General features: G+C 40.1%; 1 protein-coding gene across 2 annotated transcripts in view; it reads left to right on the top strand.

Moving 5' to 3' along the window:
• The first annotated feature begins 332 nt into the window (after nt 1–332).
• The window catches only part of Pgm2 (phosphoglucomutase 2), a 30536-nt gene continuing 14069 nt past the window's right edge, over nt 333–16799 (top strand). The window contains exons 1-8 of one of the 2 annotated variants that reach the window (XM_027938865.2): nt 333–480; nt 3938–4105; nt 8292–8398; nt 9651–9735; nt 11676–11759; nt 11887–12080; nt 15609–15798; nt 16500–16597. In XM_027938865.2, coding sequence (XP_027794666.1) covers nt 430–480; nt 3938–4105; nt 8292–8398; nt 9651–9735; nt 11676–11759; nt 11887–12080; nt 15609–15798; nt 16500–16597 — 977 coding nt within the window. In that variant the 5' untranslated portion in view covers nt 333–429. Of the gene's footprint in view, nt 481–2308; nt 2499–3937; nt 4106–8291; nt 8399–9650; nt 9736–11675; nt 11760–11886; nt 12081–15608; nt 15799–16499; nt 16598–16799 lie in introns of those variants that run through there. The other variant, XM_027938859.3, reaches the window with a different exon arrangement.

Genomic DNA, 16799 nt, shown 5'->3' on the forward strand with positions numbered 1-16799 from the left:
GTTCACGTCTGTCTTACTTATTGTTTCTATGATTTTTAGGCTCCTATCAGGGTGTACTCATCCGCGTGCCTGGCGCACAGGAGGAACTCAACCTATAGCTACCGCACGAATGCAGGTCTCGGGAGCTCTCAGAGATGATGGCAAAAAAGTTTTCACGCGCCAGCTGCTACCAGAGACCCCCACTCCCAACCCCCGGAGCCGCATCTGCCAACCGCAAGACAAGAAGCTGCATGCAGCATGCTGTGCGTCACTTTCCTCCGGCTGTGCGGCTGGCTGCTCCGCGGTGTCCCCGCCCTCTCCCCGCCCTCCGGCCCCGCCCTCTCCCCGCCCCGCCCCTCCGGAAGGGTCGTCCGGCCTCCAGCAGTCAGCAGTGGCCGCGCAGGAACCTTGGTGGCGACTACACCGGCATTAGGAGGCAGCGGTATAGCCATGGACGCCCGGCTGGAGCAGGAGGCCGCCCAGTGGCTGCGCTGGGACAAGGTGAGAGGTTAGCGGGACTGAGGGCGCCGGAGGGGGTGCTGGTTCCTCCCTAGGCGCGGCGCCGCGTTTCCTGCGGCGAGCGCGGGTGCCCAGCTTCCTTCCTTCCCTCCCCTGCCAGCCCACGCCCCTCCGGTCCCAGGAAAGATACGGATACGGCGGCCACCAAGCCTCCCCGGTTCCTGCTGGCATGTGGCAGCATTCAGATTAGTCCGGTAAAGGTTGTCCCCAAACCAGGCCAGCCATCTGGCCAGCCTGGACTGCAGGATGAGCCCGGGAGGTCCGAATGCCACATGACGTTGAGAAGCGCACGCCTTCTGTCACTCACACCCGCTCATCCTCTGCAGTGAGTGGGCTGTGCAGCCCCAGGGATCCAAAATAGTCCCTCCTATTCCTTTCGACTCTGGGATCTTTGCAGAGTAATGTTCCGATCCGCCTTTCCTTGGGGCTTTCTTACAAACAGGGCCCTCCCGAGTGGACCTGGCTGGCTCAGGAGTTTCCAGACAAGGACCCCTTTGGACATAGCGTCACTTTTTCTGTTTACTCTCTTAGAACCGAGAGTGGGACCCAGCTCTGGACAGCACTTCCTCTTTCCTACTTCAGTCTGTCTTTTGTTATCTGTTCCTTCAGGGTGCTGTTGTTTGCCCAGAACATTTCTCTGCTTTCTTCTGCTGAGCTTGTATCTTCTATTATAAAAGCTGTTTGGGGTCTGGGGCCTTACATTTTTGCTTCTGTTATGTAACTTACATAGAAAGGCTTCCCTAACTCCTAAGAGTAACTTATTTCTAATACTAACTCTAAACTGCCAGTTCTTTTCCATAGTGCTTCCTGCAATTGGAAGCAGCAACAACTAAACAAACAAACAAAAACAAAATAAAAAACACTTGTAGATTTATTTATTTCAGTATCTATGTCCAGGGCTGACTTCAGTGGGTGGTGACACTGTGCACTTGGACAGGATGTGATCCCAGAAGAGCCTGTTCTTAATGTCATGTTCTGCTGTTTTGTCTTCAGATTCTTAATTGTTGAACAGTTTCATTTTTAGTTGTTGAATCATTTTCATTTTGTGCTAGGTTCCTGAAAATTATTTAGCCAGTGCTGGCTGCTCTCACTTCCTGGTTTTAGTGCCTGAACAGAGCCTGGCACACAGTAGATGCCTGACATATTTGTTGAATGAATGAATCCAGGAGACTGCAATCCAGTGAGAGGGACCCTGTCTTTTGCTTTACTCGCCATTCTCTGGCTCCTGTGTATGAAAAGTCAGCAAATCCCATTTCCAGGATGCTATTTACAACTCCTTATAGGAACTTTTCTTTTCTGGAAAAAATAACTTTTTGATTCTTAAGGGAAGGAAAATGTTTCCATTTCTGATAACTTAGTAACTGCAGTATATAGCATTCTTTTAAAGTCAGAATTTGTCATTCATTTTTCCATAAAACTTTCCTTTTGAGGAAAAATAAAATATAATTTCTACAAAATGATGCATCCTGACAGAGATGGTAGCCTTGCTGGGTAGAAGTGAAAGGGATGTTGTCTTTTTATTTATTTATTTTTAAATTTTCACCCGTCCTTGATGCTCTTTTCCTCTCTGTTTCTTCTTTGACTTGACTCAGGCACCTCACCAGCCCATTCATGGAACTCCCACCAGCAAAAAGCATTGCAGCTGCTGGTCTGACACCATGCAAGGCTGGGGAAGCAGCCTCTGCATTTCCATTGTACCTTCATCCCTGTCCTTTTCCTGGATATTAGTTTTGGTCACTCCCAGCGCTGATTCTCATCTCTGCTGCCCTCTGACTTTTCATTATCTCTCTGTCTGCTTTATTTCTCTCAGGCTACTGAGTCCTTTATAGATATCCAAGGCCAATTAAGATTAACTACATCTACACTATGAATGAGAGAATCACTGGATATTGATGTGACTGTGAAGTCTAGGTTTTCTCATCCACTCAACAGATATTTATTGAGCCTCTTTTATGTACCAGTTCTGAGCCCTTCCTTGGGGGCACCTGACAATTTGATGGGTAAGATAATAGTATGTATGGCTTTTAATCAAAAAAGGGGGGTTGTACGCGATTTCTGTTGAATCTGGAACAGTCTGGAAAGATGGGCATAATTCCAGGAAGTCAAGGTTTTATTGCAATAGCATTTCAAAGTTTATGTGGTCACATCTTGCCTAAGTGCTCATCTAAATGGGTAATAACTATAAAATAGAAGTGAAGTGCTATCTCTATATTTCCCGAAACTCTTAATTTAAAAGTCTGATGGGGAATTAATGTGATTGTCATTATTTTTGTCCAGTCTTAACATTTTCTACAACTGTTGTACAAAGAAATAGGGCAATGTATAATGAACTTAAGTTATTCATGGTAGTATCTGTTTGAAGCAATTAATGTAATAGAAAAGGAGCTAGGTTAATGCCCATAATATACTTTAAGCAAGAAACTCAATTTCTGTACTATAAAACATTATGCAAGGTGGGGGGGGGGGGGTTGTAGCTCAGTGGTAGAGCACTTGCCTAGCATGTTTGAGGTGCTAAGTTTGATCCCCAGCACCACATAAAAATAAATAAATAAAATAAAGGTATTGTGTTCATCTACAACTAAAAATAATAAAAAAAAAATTTAAAAACACTTGAAAGTCTTCCATCTCTTGCTTACTTCTAGAAGTTATTACAAGATTCAAATTTAATCAGTTATATGAACACCTTGTACAACTTATAAAGCACTGTAGAATATTTGGTTTTGATTTATATTGTGTACTCTATCACTCCTTGGGAAAATTTGAGGACATTATGGAAGAAAATGAACATTTAGTTATATAAGTGCCAAGTGGAGAAAGACATTTTTCATTAATTTAATTTAAAACCTTAAAAAATTTGTCAGGGAAGTTCTATATTGTTCGAAGGTTAAAGATAGGGAACCTGAGAATTTAAGAAGCTAGATAACCTACCCAAGCACATGGAGTTGGTAAGTGATGTGTCTGGAATCCCACTCTGGGTCTTCCATTTCTCTAAAAATGCTTGCCCTGATAAAGAAAATAATACTTTGTAAACACCAAACCAACTTTCTATTTCAGACTTCGAAATCATCAAAAAATTGGAAAGCCTATATGTATGTATTTTTTCCCCAGAGATTAAAATGGTTGTGGTTTCTTTTTGTTGTTGTTGTTCTTTTTTGTACTGGGGATGGAACCAGGGGCACTTTACCACTGAGCTACATCCCCAGCCCTTTTTATTTTTCATTTTGAGAAAAGGTGTCACTAAGTTGCTGAGGCTGGCTTTGAACTTGTGATCGACCTGCCTCAGCCTCCTGAGTTGTGGGATTTTAGGTGTATACCATCATGCCCAACTGGATTTTTGTTCTTTTTTTGGTTTTTGTTGTTTTGGGGACTTTTTTTTATTGCAGGCTTTTCATTCTTATTCATCTGGATGTATCTTTTATATATATTTCTTTTTTTGCAGAATCCTTTAACTTTGGAGTCAGTGAAACAACTAATTGCAGAAGGTAATATGGAAGAACTTCAGAAATGTTTTGGGGCCCGAATGGAGTTTGGGACAGCTGGCCTTCGAGCTCCCATGGGAGCAGGGATTTCTCATATGAATGATTTGACCATCATTCAGACTACACAGGTACCACGTTTTTATAATTCCTAGTTACTCTTTTTGTGGGGGAGGGGGATACCAGGGATTGAACTCAGGGGCACTTGACCACTAAGCCACACCCCCCGCCCTATTTTGTGTTTTATTTAGAGACAGGGTCTCACTGAGTTGCTTAGTGCCTCGCTTTTGCTGAGGCTGGCTTTGAACTCGTGATCCTCCTGTCTCAGCCTCCCAAGCTGCTGGGATTACAGGCTTGTGCCACTGCACCTGAGTAATTCCTAGTTACTCTTAATGTATCCCCTGGCTCCTTTTGTATTTGACAGACCCAATTTGTTTTACTTGTGGACATGTTTGTGGACTTAGCTAGTGCAAGGAGTCAGCACCATTTACTTTATCAAGTAAGGCTTGTGCAGTTGGTCAAAGCAATTTGTTTTAAAACTCATTTTGCCTTTCATCTATCCATCCATCCATTCACTTAACAGATTTATTGAGTGTACCTACTATGTTCCAAACATTGAGGATGTATTAATGACTAAAACAGATTCCCTCATGGTGATTCTGTTGCAGTACAAGACCACCTACTAAGCTGACTTTCAAGGTCTTATTTTTACCATGGTTAAATAGATGCTAGTGATGAAAAGGTCCTGCTAGAGTTATCAAGAGCCTATTTTATTTAGTTTTAACTTGTATTAAATTGAATGAAATTTTCACTGGTTGAATTTATTACTGAATTCCCTTATCTCGATTTGTGATGTTCATTGTCAAAGTTAAAACCCAACTTTTAGGAATAGAAATGAGGAATGTGACAAAACAGAAGAGCTGCCACTGAGAACTGGGAGAAGGGTTGTTGAGAGAAATGAAGTAGAACAGCTTATTCCATTTCTTCAACTCCTTAGATTTGTTAAGAATGAACATTCCACCTAGCACCAGAAGAAAATAAAATAAATTAAGAAACATTACCTTAATTCTGGGAAAGCCAAGGCTAGAAAAATTGCCTAATGTTGATAACATGTGCCTTACATATATAGCTCTGTGTAAAAGGCAGAGTCGGGCATATTCTAGTGAAATCCCAACGAGGAAAATTTATCTACGGGATAAGCCTTGGGAACCCTGGCCACAAACTTACTAAGCTACAGGCCTCTCTGTGATGTTTTTGGAGGGAAGGCTTAGGAGGTGGTATGCATGGGAATCCTTTTCCAGTGTAGGTATGGCCCCTGAGTGAGATCACTTTTTGTTTCAGTTACTAAGGCTGTAGAATAAATCGTCCAAAATACAGCGGTTTAAAATAACCACCACATTTATCTTGCTCACAGATCTCCAGTTTGGGGAGAGCTCCATGTAGACAGCTCTTCTCTGCTCCTCTTGGCATCATCTGAGCCAGTTTTGGAGTATGGAATAAATTGTGGTATTCTTCACTCACATAACTGAAGCTATTGCTGGTGTAGACTGGGATCACCAGGGCTGGACACCTACATGTAAAAGCCGTATTGACTTTAATGACTAAGTTTGAAAGCCACACAGAATTACTTTCACCATATCCCATTTGTTAAAAGGAAGGCTGCTCATACTCAAGGAGAGGGAATGTAGAAACCTACTTCTCACTGGAAGAAGGTCAATGTCAGATCATGGGCTGGGATATATTGCCTTGATTGGTTGCACCTGCTATTGTGGACATGTTTGTGGACATTGTTAGGAGATCTCAGGATTCTCAATGAACCAAAAGCTTTTCCTCTACTATCCATCATATCTAGTTTTCAAGAATGAGTAAATGCATCCGCAAGTTAGTCTTAGAACTTATCTCACCTCCCTTTCCCCTCGAAGAATTAGTTTTTTCTGAGGATAGATCCTGTTTATAGTTAAGAGTCCTATAAAATCAAGATGAGTAGATATTTTAAAGGTCATCTGATTCAGCCAGTCGCCTCTTGGAACACTCTTTGCAAACTTACCACTCCAAAGTGATCTTCTAGCCATGTGGGAATACTTACAACAGGAGGTGAGGACGACAGGGTTAAGAAAGTTTTATGAGAGCAGCAGGAACATCTTTAACTTCAGGAGTAGTTCTAACCTTGGAGGAAAGAAAATTCCCAGAACAGTCCCCTCAGCCTTCCACCCCAGCTGTAAGGAACATTCCCCAGGGAGAATGCGGATGTACAGCCACATTGGTTCCTTATCCCAGTTCTGTCTTTCATTATGGTGTCGGCACTCTTTGGTTGTGGAGTCCCATCCACATGTTCCTCTAAAATTTGCCTGGTTTGATATATGTGAGTCAAGAACATTTCAAAATCACAGGGCAGAGGCTGGAGGAAAGTTTCTGTGTTACTTGCCTCATTGATAGAGGTTATCGTTTCTTTTGGACAGTTAATTTGTGCCTCTTTTATGCTGCTTGTGATCCTTGAGCTTAAATTAATTAATCTAGCTATGACTTATCAGAGATGGAGAACACACTGCCCTCTGAAATAGCCCAGTCTATCTCTGGAACATTCCCATTAAGAGAAGGTTTCAAGGCGGGGCGTGGTGGCACATGCCTGTAATCCCAGCAGCTGAAAAGGCTGAGTCAGGAGGATCAAGAGTTCAAAACCAGCCTCAGCAACTTAGAGAGGCCCTAAGCAATTCAGTGAGACCCTGTCTCTAAATAAAATATTCCAAAAAAGGACAGGGGAATGTAGCTAAGTGGTTAAGCACCCCTGTGTTCAATCCCTAGTGCCCCCCCCAAAAAAAGGGTGTCATTATTTTGAACCAAAATCTTTCTGTAGCTTGTAAGTATTCATCATAATTCTACTTTTTTTAAAGTCAGAAAAACAAGTTTCCTTCTTGTGTTTTATAACAACTTTTCAATTCTGAAAACCTTCCTCATCCCCAGTGACTCATTTGTCTAGAATAAACATCCATTTCTCTTGGCCATTCCCTCAAATTCTCGTGCTCAGTAGGCCCAGAGATTTTTAGAGAATTTGGAGGTATGAGGATATGGAATAAGGCTGCATGCTTTTTTGCCCGCTTAACCACTGAGGAACAATACGGGGTTGACTAGGAAAAGTGACAGGTGCTATTGCTCTTTAAGCTGTAGAGTATTAGGAGTCTACATGCCTTCTAGGGGCCCATAAAACCAATACCCATGTATCCTAATTTTCTTGAATCACTGAACCTTAGAAGATGTGCCTAATGCAGTATGTCTGTCAGGGGAAACTAAAGGAATCCTACATTGATACTGCTTTAGCAATAGACTGTGAAGTATCTCCTTAACTGAAATAAGAATTATACTTGTATACAAGACTTTCTCTAATTAAAGTGAAGTAAGTAATATGAACCATCATTATTACAAAACCAGAGATCTCTTTGCTCTATAATAATATCCAGTAAATTGCATCTTGAATTCCAAGTTCACTGTTTTTTCAATCTTCTGTATTTGAGAGTAATGTAATATCACTCTATCACTGGGGTGCAGGAGTCGTGTACACTATCAGGTCTGGGTAGGTGGTGAGAGCCCCAAACGACACAATTTTTATTTGTTCTAATTGGTTATGCCCTATATTTGGACCAATTATGGCCTCCTTTAGACTTTGGAAAATAATATCCCAAATAAACAAAACTGATTTTGATCACTTAATTTTCAAAGAGGAAGGAATACAGGCTTTGCAGGAAAATAAGAATTAGAACTATGCTCTTAGTGACACATACTTGGTGTTGGATTCTCCACATTTTGCATTCATTCTTATGACAACCCTGTGTGGTAGGAACTGTTACTCCTGTTTTACAGAAGAGGAACTGAGGTGTCGAGATGTTATAAAACTTGTCAGTTGCTCATTGGTGGCAGAGTGAAGTACAAATCCAGGTTCTGGCTCCAGGCATGTGCTTTAACCCCCTCATTGAACCACCTCTCACCAGACCTCGGGACAAAATCAGGCTGTCTTACTTACATGCCTGAAACTGGGCAAGTCACTGTGCCTCTCTGAACTACCATTTTTCTATCTATGAAATGCAGTTTCTTGGCAGAATTGATTTGGGGTTAGAGATAATAGGTACTAAGTACCTGACACAGTGACTGGTACACATAGATAATAAATAAAGCTATTGATTTCCAGTTGTTCACCTAATTTTTTTTCTCCCTCTGCTAGAATATTCTCCTATAAAAGTAAAAAAAATGTAATTTGGTGCTAACTTTTCTATATCATATGTATGAAAAGGATGTGTTAAAACACATGCTCTTTTGTGTCTTTAGGGATTTTGTAGATACCTGGAAGAGCAGTTCAGTGACCTGAAGCAGAGGGGTGTTGTCATCAGCTTTGACGCCCGAGCTCATCCATCCAGTGGAGGGAGCAGCAGAAGGTACTGTGACATTTTTTAGGAAATAGTCTTTTGATAGTTTACTTTACAGTTTTATTTTTATTTAACATTTCAGTAGCTTGACTTTAAATACATTCATTAGCTACATTGCTTAACGATAAAAGTGATGAGTAAACTTTCTTTGCAACTTTTAAAAATTCTGGCTCCAGATTTGGGTTAAGAAAATAAACGACTTTGACAAGTTAGAAAGTAATACATATCTAAGGGGAAGAAAAATTTTCAAGTGGCAATATTATTTCTCCCTCTTGCTTGCTTGCTTTTATTATATTTTTTTTTCCATTGTTCACAAGCCTCATGGTCCCCTTCCCATTCTTGAACACCTGTCTCAGGCTGCATTTTTGAAACATTCCCTAATCAGTGGGACTCTCTTCTGTAGCTGTAGTGAATAATGATGATAGTAGTGATGATAGGAATAGCAGTCATCATTTCGAGTGCTGGTTGTGCACCAGGCTTTCATGTATTTACTCTTTGAATCCTCACAACAACCTGGAAGGTACTTATGAGATCTCTTGGTCTCCTTGGAGGATTGGTCCCAAGACCCCTTCAGATACCAGAACCTGTGGATGTTCTATAAAATGATGGAGTATTTGCATATACTTAAGTACCACCTCCCATATACGTTAAATGAACTCTCCATTACTACAGTACCTAATCAATGTCAATGCTGTGTAAGTAGTAGTTATACTGCATCATCTGGGGAATAATAACAAGAATGAAAGTGTGCAGGTGTTCAGTACAAACACAGCCATGCTAGGCCTCATCACGTAGCCCTTGTAAGCAACATCATGACATTTTCAATTCACAGTCATTGAAATCTTCCCCCCATGTGACAACTGAAAATGTCTCCATTTCAGATGTCCTGTGGCGGGTGGAATTACTATTCCTCGGTAGGTGTTTGTGGAATCCTTAATGAAGCAGAATCAAAAGAACAGGGCAGCAGGGACCCTGACAGCTGTTGCTTTTAAGTTGACACATGCTCAGATGCTGAGTGACCATTGGGCGTGGGGCACATTGCCTGGCCGTTCTTGGCTTTAGTCTCATTTCTGTAAAACAGTGGAATGGAATGAGATGACTTGTAAGGCTTTACTACTCCATGCCAATGTAAATATTTGGAAGAAACATTTTCCTTGCTCCTTCTGCTGTGTGCAGCCTAAAGAAGGGTTCCAAATTCATTTACTTCACCCACGGCCCTGATGACCGAATTTCCTTTTCTTCCTCATCCCTGTGTTTCTAGGTTTGCGCGACTTGCTGCAACCACCTTTATCAGCCAGGGGATTCCTGTGCACCTCTTTTCTGATATAACCCCAACGCCCTTTGTGGTAAGCACCATTTCCTTTTCTAATTTCCTGTCACAGGATCCGGGATAGGATTTGGCTGAATTTTAGTCTTCAGTGCTTTTGGGATTCAGGTATTTCAGTGACGGAATTGCACCTCTTCTTTTATCAGGCCACCTATTTTATCTCCAGGAAAGTTTACCCAAATCCTAATAATCTTCTAGTATTCAACACTGGATTCATCAGAGTTGATTTTTTTTTAGGTGTGATTTTCCTTTTGTTTGCATTCTAATAATATTTTAGTAAGTAAGCAAAATGGTTTTTGTTGGTCTGGTTTTTAATTTGGTGTAGATCTTTTTCCCCACTATCATAATAAGGAAACTTTTTGGGTCTTGAATTTGAATTCACTTCAAACCCTGTCTTATTTTTTTTATTTTAAATTTGTTTATTTTTTTCTAATTTGTTGTACATGACAGGAGAATGTCAAACCCTGACTTATCATGAATATTTTTGACAAGATGGTGTACAAATGAAATACTAGTCCCGTGTAGATTTGAATGGAATCCTTAATGGAGCAGAATCTAAAGAACAGGGCACCAGGGACTGGGAGAGCTGTTGCTTTTAAGTAGACAGAACTGTAAGAGCTGAGCCAGATGCTGAGAGTATTTTCTTAGAACTCGTGGTTGGATGCAGTTTCTTGCATCAGGTAGAAATGTGAGTGTGTTCGTGCAGAAGTAAGTCTGCTCATTTGTGTTTGCTGGCTCCAGGACACTGACAGATAGCTGCACCTCCTGGGTTGTAAATAACCCACCCAGCAGACACTCGCATATTTCACATCCAGATGTTGTTCACGTTTTGTTGTTTGATGGGAAAATTATACTTCATTAAACATCCTAATTATCTTCTGTAGCAAGTGTTAGTAACTATTATTTTTGTATCAGGCATAAAATAAATGAGTGTCTCCTGTTCGTTTCCCTGATTATGGAGTAGTTCTGACCTTTTCTTCATACCAGGACATCTGAGGGATGTGACATAACTTCTGAGAGCAGACAAATGCAGTGACTCTTGTTGGGAAGGTGGAGGGGGACAGATGATTCGAATCTCAGCTTGCCTGTGGGTAGTCCATCTCATTTGCAGCCATAGGGGGTATAATACAACCCCTCTCCTTTATTTTGGAAGTAGTCTTGTAAAGAAGGAACAGTATTGAAATAGAAGGGAGGGATGTTTAACCCTGGGGTGAGAGAGAAATGAGCAGCCTGTAAGGGCACTGTCCGTTTCCTCAGCCTCTCCCTTAAAAGCAAATGAGAAAGAGGAGGAGAAGGAAATCACTTGAGGGAATAAATTGAATATTTGAACTTATGTCCTGAGCAGAAGCTTTAGAAGAATATGGAATGAGCTTTAGGTGATCTTTTTTTGGGGGGGTAAGGAGTACTGGGGATTGACCCCAGGGCACTCAACCACTGAGATGCATCCCCAGATCACCCCCGCCCCCGCACTTTTAAAAATATTTTATTGAGAGACAGGGTCTTGCTAAGTTGCTTAGGGCCTCTGTAATTTGCTGAGGCTGGCTTTGAACTTGTGATCCTCCTGCCTCAACCTCCCAAGCCACTGGTATTACAGGTGTGCACCACCGTGCCTAGCCTAGACCATCTTTTCTTAGAAGAGTTTTCTAGCTCTACCAAATAGAAGGTGGAAAGAGAAGGCAGATCCTAGGAAAGTACTTAACTTTCTTTTTAGTACACACATCCTGGGATTTTGGGCAGCCAGTTAGTTCCTAAGCTATCTAGTTCCAAGCCAGTTAGTTCTAGTTGGAAGGGGGGGACTTGCATACACTGTTTGGGTATAGAACAAAAATATCTAGTGACACATTCTGATACTTACATTTATTAAATGGGGACTAAATTGGCACAAGTAATATATAATATGCATTTCAAGTCTGTTGAATTTTTTATTAAAAACTGTTCTCGTCTCCTGTTCTCTTATAGCCCTACACAGTATCACATTTGAAGCTTTGTGCTGGAATCATGATCACTGCCTCCCACAATCCAAAGCAGGATAATGGCTATAAGGTGGGTTTTTCTCTCCCCTCATTGTCCTTTATCAGAATCCTAAACCCACGCTGTTCTGGCACTGAGGTGATGGCTCCTCTGTCGGCATTAACCCTCACCCTCCCGAATACATTCCCGGCTTCTCTAGGTTTATTGGGACAACGGAGCCCAGATCATCGCTCCTCACGATAAAGGGATTTCTCAAGCTATTGAAGAAAACCTCGAGCCCTGGCCTCAAGCTTGGGATGACTCCTTAATTGATGACAGTCCCCTCCTTCACAACCCCAGTGCCTCCATCAATACCAGCTACTTTGAAGACCTTAAAAAATACTGTTTTCACAGGTAAGTGGATTGTGTCTTCACTGACCTTAAGAGAGTTAAGTCAATGCAATTCAGCAAATTCTATCAATTTCCACTAAGTTGTTCTCTTGAGTTGCTGCATAACCTATAGCTGTATCCTGTGGGTCAGGGGTTGTCAACTTTTATTAAACGGACAGACAGTAAATACTCTCAGGCTGTGCAGGACACCCAGACTCTCTCAGCTACTCCATATCACTGAGGGAGGAAGCACGCTGCAGACGTCCTTTCAGGGAAGCAGTGCAAATGTGACTGTGTTCCCAAACACTTACAAAATGAGGTGGCCAGCCACCCACAGGCCATAGTCTATTGAGCTGTGACGTAGGTGTGATGTACATGTACATGCATGTGTACAAATATATGTGTGTGTACACATATATATACAAACAAATAGGTACAGTGAACTTTAGACACAGGGTCAGGACATAGACTAACACAAGAAGGTGCCCACAGCAAACTGGGTGGTAAAAGTCACAGAACAAGCTATACATACACTATATTGTGTTTATGATTTTGAAATACCCATGTTTGCATTCATATATACACAGAAATTTTCTCTAAATATATATATATATGTATACACACACACACACATATTTGAAAACTTGCAAAAGAGTTTCACAAAGGAAATACTGACATTTTTATTATCCTTAGAGAAATTTTCTGTGCATAGGCAAGCATATACACATGTATTTCAAAATTATAAATAGCAATATAGTATGTGCTTAGCTTGTTCTGTAACTTTTGCCACCCAGTTAGTTTGCTGTGGGCATCTTTTTGTGTTAGTCCCAGTCTATCCTGACCCTTTGTTCTCAAGGTCATTGCACCCATTCATTTAGCCCTGTAACACAAACTCAATCATTTTAGTTGCTAAGCAATGTAGCTGGGTGGCAGTGTTCTCCTTCATTAGTGTGTTGTAAGTCCCAGTACTCCTGATTCTCCCTCAGCAAGAAATCACTGCTTTAAGAAGCTTTAATCTCTAATATTATACTTTTTGGACATCTGGGTGTGGTGGCTGCAGTGCAGGATGTGGCCCCCCAATCCCATCTGAGGGGAGAAGCCAGACAGTAGAAAGTCACCCTCAGCTGTGACATGTGGGTCCAAGTTGCCAATCATAGCAATATTTTTCTCCCTGAGGGAAAACTGTCAATTTCTAACTTTTGAGGACCATTGTTTCCCTGGTGAATAACCAAGCAAAAGGCATCTGTGAACCTTACCTCTGACCCGCTGATGCAACTTCACAGAGTTTACAGTGTTTTGTTACTCCAGGTAGCATGAAGTGAACCTCGGTGCACATTGCTTGTGTGTGTGTGTGTGTGTGTATCCGTGTATCCATCAAATAACTTTCTGAGGCCAGCCTGGGCAACTCAATGAGACTTCATCTCAAAATAAAATTTATAAAGTTCTGGTAGTAAATCCAGTATCCCCCCCCCTCAACACACACACACACACACACACACACACACAAAATTGTACATGCATTACAAAGTTGATAGTTAACAAATAGCCCTTCAAAAATGTGGTAGCAGTTGACAATTCCACCAACAGTATGTTAAAAGTATATGACCCCATAAAATCTCTTTGTTCTTGATTTGCTAGTTGGGAATGATATCACTTGTATTTGCATTCTTTTATGAATAAACTATTTATTAATCTATATTTTTCTGTGTATTTGTTAATATTTTGTACTTGGAAAGCTGTTTTGTTTATAAAGAAAGCTAGTTTTCTGTTGTTATTTTCGGAATTTTTTTTTCTTTTTTTTTTTGTGGTGCTAGGGATCATCCCAGGGCCTCGCATGTTATCTACCACTGAGACACATTTTCAGCTCTGGAATTTTCTATTGAAATTTTTTGTTGAACTTTAAAAATATTTTTTGTGAATATTATATCCATCTTCTAATATAAAGTTTCTGAGTTTTATGTCATACTTTGAGAAAAAGACTTTCTCCACACCAACATTATAAGAGAATCTCCTTGTTTTTTCCTATAATTTTTGAGTTTACATTTTATAATATTGAGTCTTTGAGTCATTGGTAATTTTTAATTTTGTATGGGATATGAAATAGAAAAGTAGCTGTGGTTTTTGTTTTTATTTTTGTTTTCTGAAAGGTTTGCAGTTATACAAGCCGTAAATTGAAAAATTCATCTTTTTTGGATGGATTGGAAATGTCAATTCTAGGAATCATTTTCCGATGTTAATTGAATGCTTGTTATCTACAGATAATTGTTGTAGTTCCTTCACTTACGATCTCATTTTAAATCTCCCAGCAAAGTGTAAAAGTAGATTCTGGTGTTTTGCAGGGTTATAGATGAAAGAGCTGAGACACAGATGGGTTAAGCAATACTCAGCATTCACACAGCTTAGAAGTGGCAAAACTCCAGGATTTAATTCAGAGTCTCACTCCAGAGCACGTTAACCACTAAACCCTACTGCTTCTCATATGTACACTTTTCCCAGTTGAAACTTAATTAGCTTCTATACTCTTTGTTATGTTCTTTTTTTTTAAGTTGTCAATGGAATTTTATTTTATTTATTGATACGTGGTACTGAGAAACAAACCCAGTGCTTCACACATGCTAGGCAAGTGCTATGCCACTGAGCCACACCCCTAGCCCTGTTCTGTTCTTTTTATCTGCCCTTTATATCTAGTGCCAAACTGTTTAATTACTATAGTTTTGTAATGTACTTTAATATCCAAAAGTTGTTTTCAGCTTTGTCCTCCCTGATCTTTGCATACTTCTTTTTCCAGATGCATTTTTTAAGTATATGCTTATGTTAAGCCACCGTCCTTTTAGAGAAAACCTTGTACATTTATTCATTGCCAAAACAAAACAAACAGATAATAATTTAAGCTTCTAGCAGTCAGAACATCGGAAGTTGTCAACTTCTCTGAAACTTCTGCAAATTTTTATTTTTATAGTTATTCTATCTCTATTGAATTTCTAGGTCATGACACTGTCAAACAGGATTGTTACTTGGCAAAGAAAAAGTTTTTATTTTTTTTACATTTTTACATATGGCATAATTCATCACAATTTGTTGAAAGAGACGTTTTAAAGTCATTTCTGAAGCTAATAAAGAATATATGGAGCCCCTGATCCCAGCTCAGGCACTGCTGTGATCAGCACCCATGGGACCAACTGTGTGTCTCGTCCTGGAAAATGAGCTGAGCTTCTTTCTTGTGTCTTCCTCTGAAAGTGAAAACTGTGCCATAGAATATAATAGTCAGAAAGTAGTCAGATTTGCAGAGTAAAATTTAAATTTGTGTATGTCACGGGGAGATATATGTGTTTAGGGAGAGTGTAGATAAGTTTTGGTTCTTTTTTTAAATGAAAGTGGAGAGTTGTTCACTTTTCTTGTACATCCTAAATTGCATTAATTTCTTACATTCTGAAGAATAAGGCTCCTTGGTATTTGGCAAGCCTTCCAGAGAGTCCTATCTGTAGAGTCATATTTGTATTTTGAGAGTCATATTTGTAGCTTTAACACTTTCCATGATGTGTCTGATCCTAGGAGTATAAACAGGGAGACCAAGGTGAAATTCGTGCACACCTCCGTCCATGGCGTGGGTCATAACTTTGTGCAACTGGCTTTCAAGGCTTTTGACCTTGTTCCTCCTGAGGCTGTTCCTCAGCAGAAAGACCCCGATCCTGAGTTTCCAACCGTCAAATACCCGAATCCTGAAGAGGGTAAAGGTGTCTTGGTAACCTAAATTTTTAAGATTATGAAACCTACCTTTAATCTTCAAAATTATTACTACCAAGTAAAATTAAAATTTTTGTGTGTTTTCATTGTGCTGAAGAAAAATGAATTTCATCATTGGAAATATGTGTGTTTATTAGTCATTAATTTCTTAAAGGAACTTTGAAATTAGACACTTTAGAACCAGAATGTAAAGGGTTGAAATCTAAATATTGTTTTAATTAAATTTAATGTACTCTGTTTCCTTAATGTCAAAAGGTAATCGTAATAGAATGGAGTTTTTGTTGTTGTAATGATTGTTCTTCCTTAATTGTCATTTTTCTGATGTAAAAGAGTATTATTTAAATTATGGTTCTCAACAGATTTAAAGGTTAAGTAACAATGACGTTGAGAATCAGTTTACTTTGGTTTGTTTGTGGTGTTGATCACATAGCATGCCGGGAAATACCAGTCCAGCCACACACATCCTGTCACATGCAGGTTGAGTCACAGGGCAGGGATGGGCCACACACTATCTCCCATTATTTGACCTCTGGTTTAGGAAGATATTATCTGACCCAAGAAAGACCAGCTCCAGAAATAAAACTCAGCCTTAGTTTAAGGAAAGTTCTTTTTAGCTCTTAAAAACTGAACATTTCTAAAAAGTAGGATATGCTTGCTTCTTGATTTCAATAATTTTTAAATTTTCATACTCTTTTTCAGACTTTATCTTTTGCTTTGGCTGACAAGACCAAGGCCAAAATTATTTTAGCCAACGACCCAGATGCCGATAGACTTGCTGTGGCAGAAAAGCAGGACAGGTGAAATGAATTGTGATTATCCATATAATGAAAACTATAAAGGACAACATTTCTGGCAATAATATATTCCTGGGAGGCTAAATCCATGGGAAAACATTTTCCATTTATTTTGCATTTGTTTTGCAAATCATCTCAAGAGAACTTTTTGTGGAGTCCTCTAATTTAGAAAGAGACACCGCTCTCAAGGGCAGGGGGATCACAT

This window comes from Marmota flaviventris, chromosome 7 (genome assembly GCF_047511675.1).
Source record: "Marmota flaviventris isolate mMarFla1 chromosome 7, mMarFla1.hap1, whole genome shotgun sequence".
Lineage (NCBI taxonomy): Eukaryota > Metazoa > Chordata > Mammalia > Rodentia > Sciuridae > Marmota > Marmota flaviventris.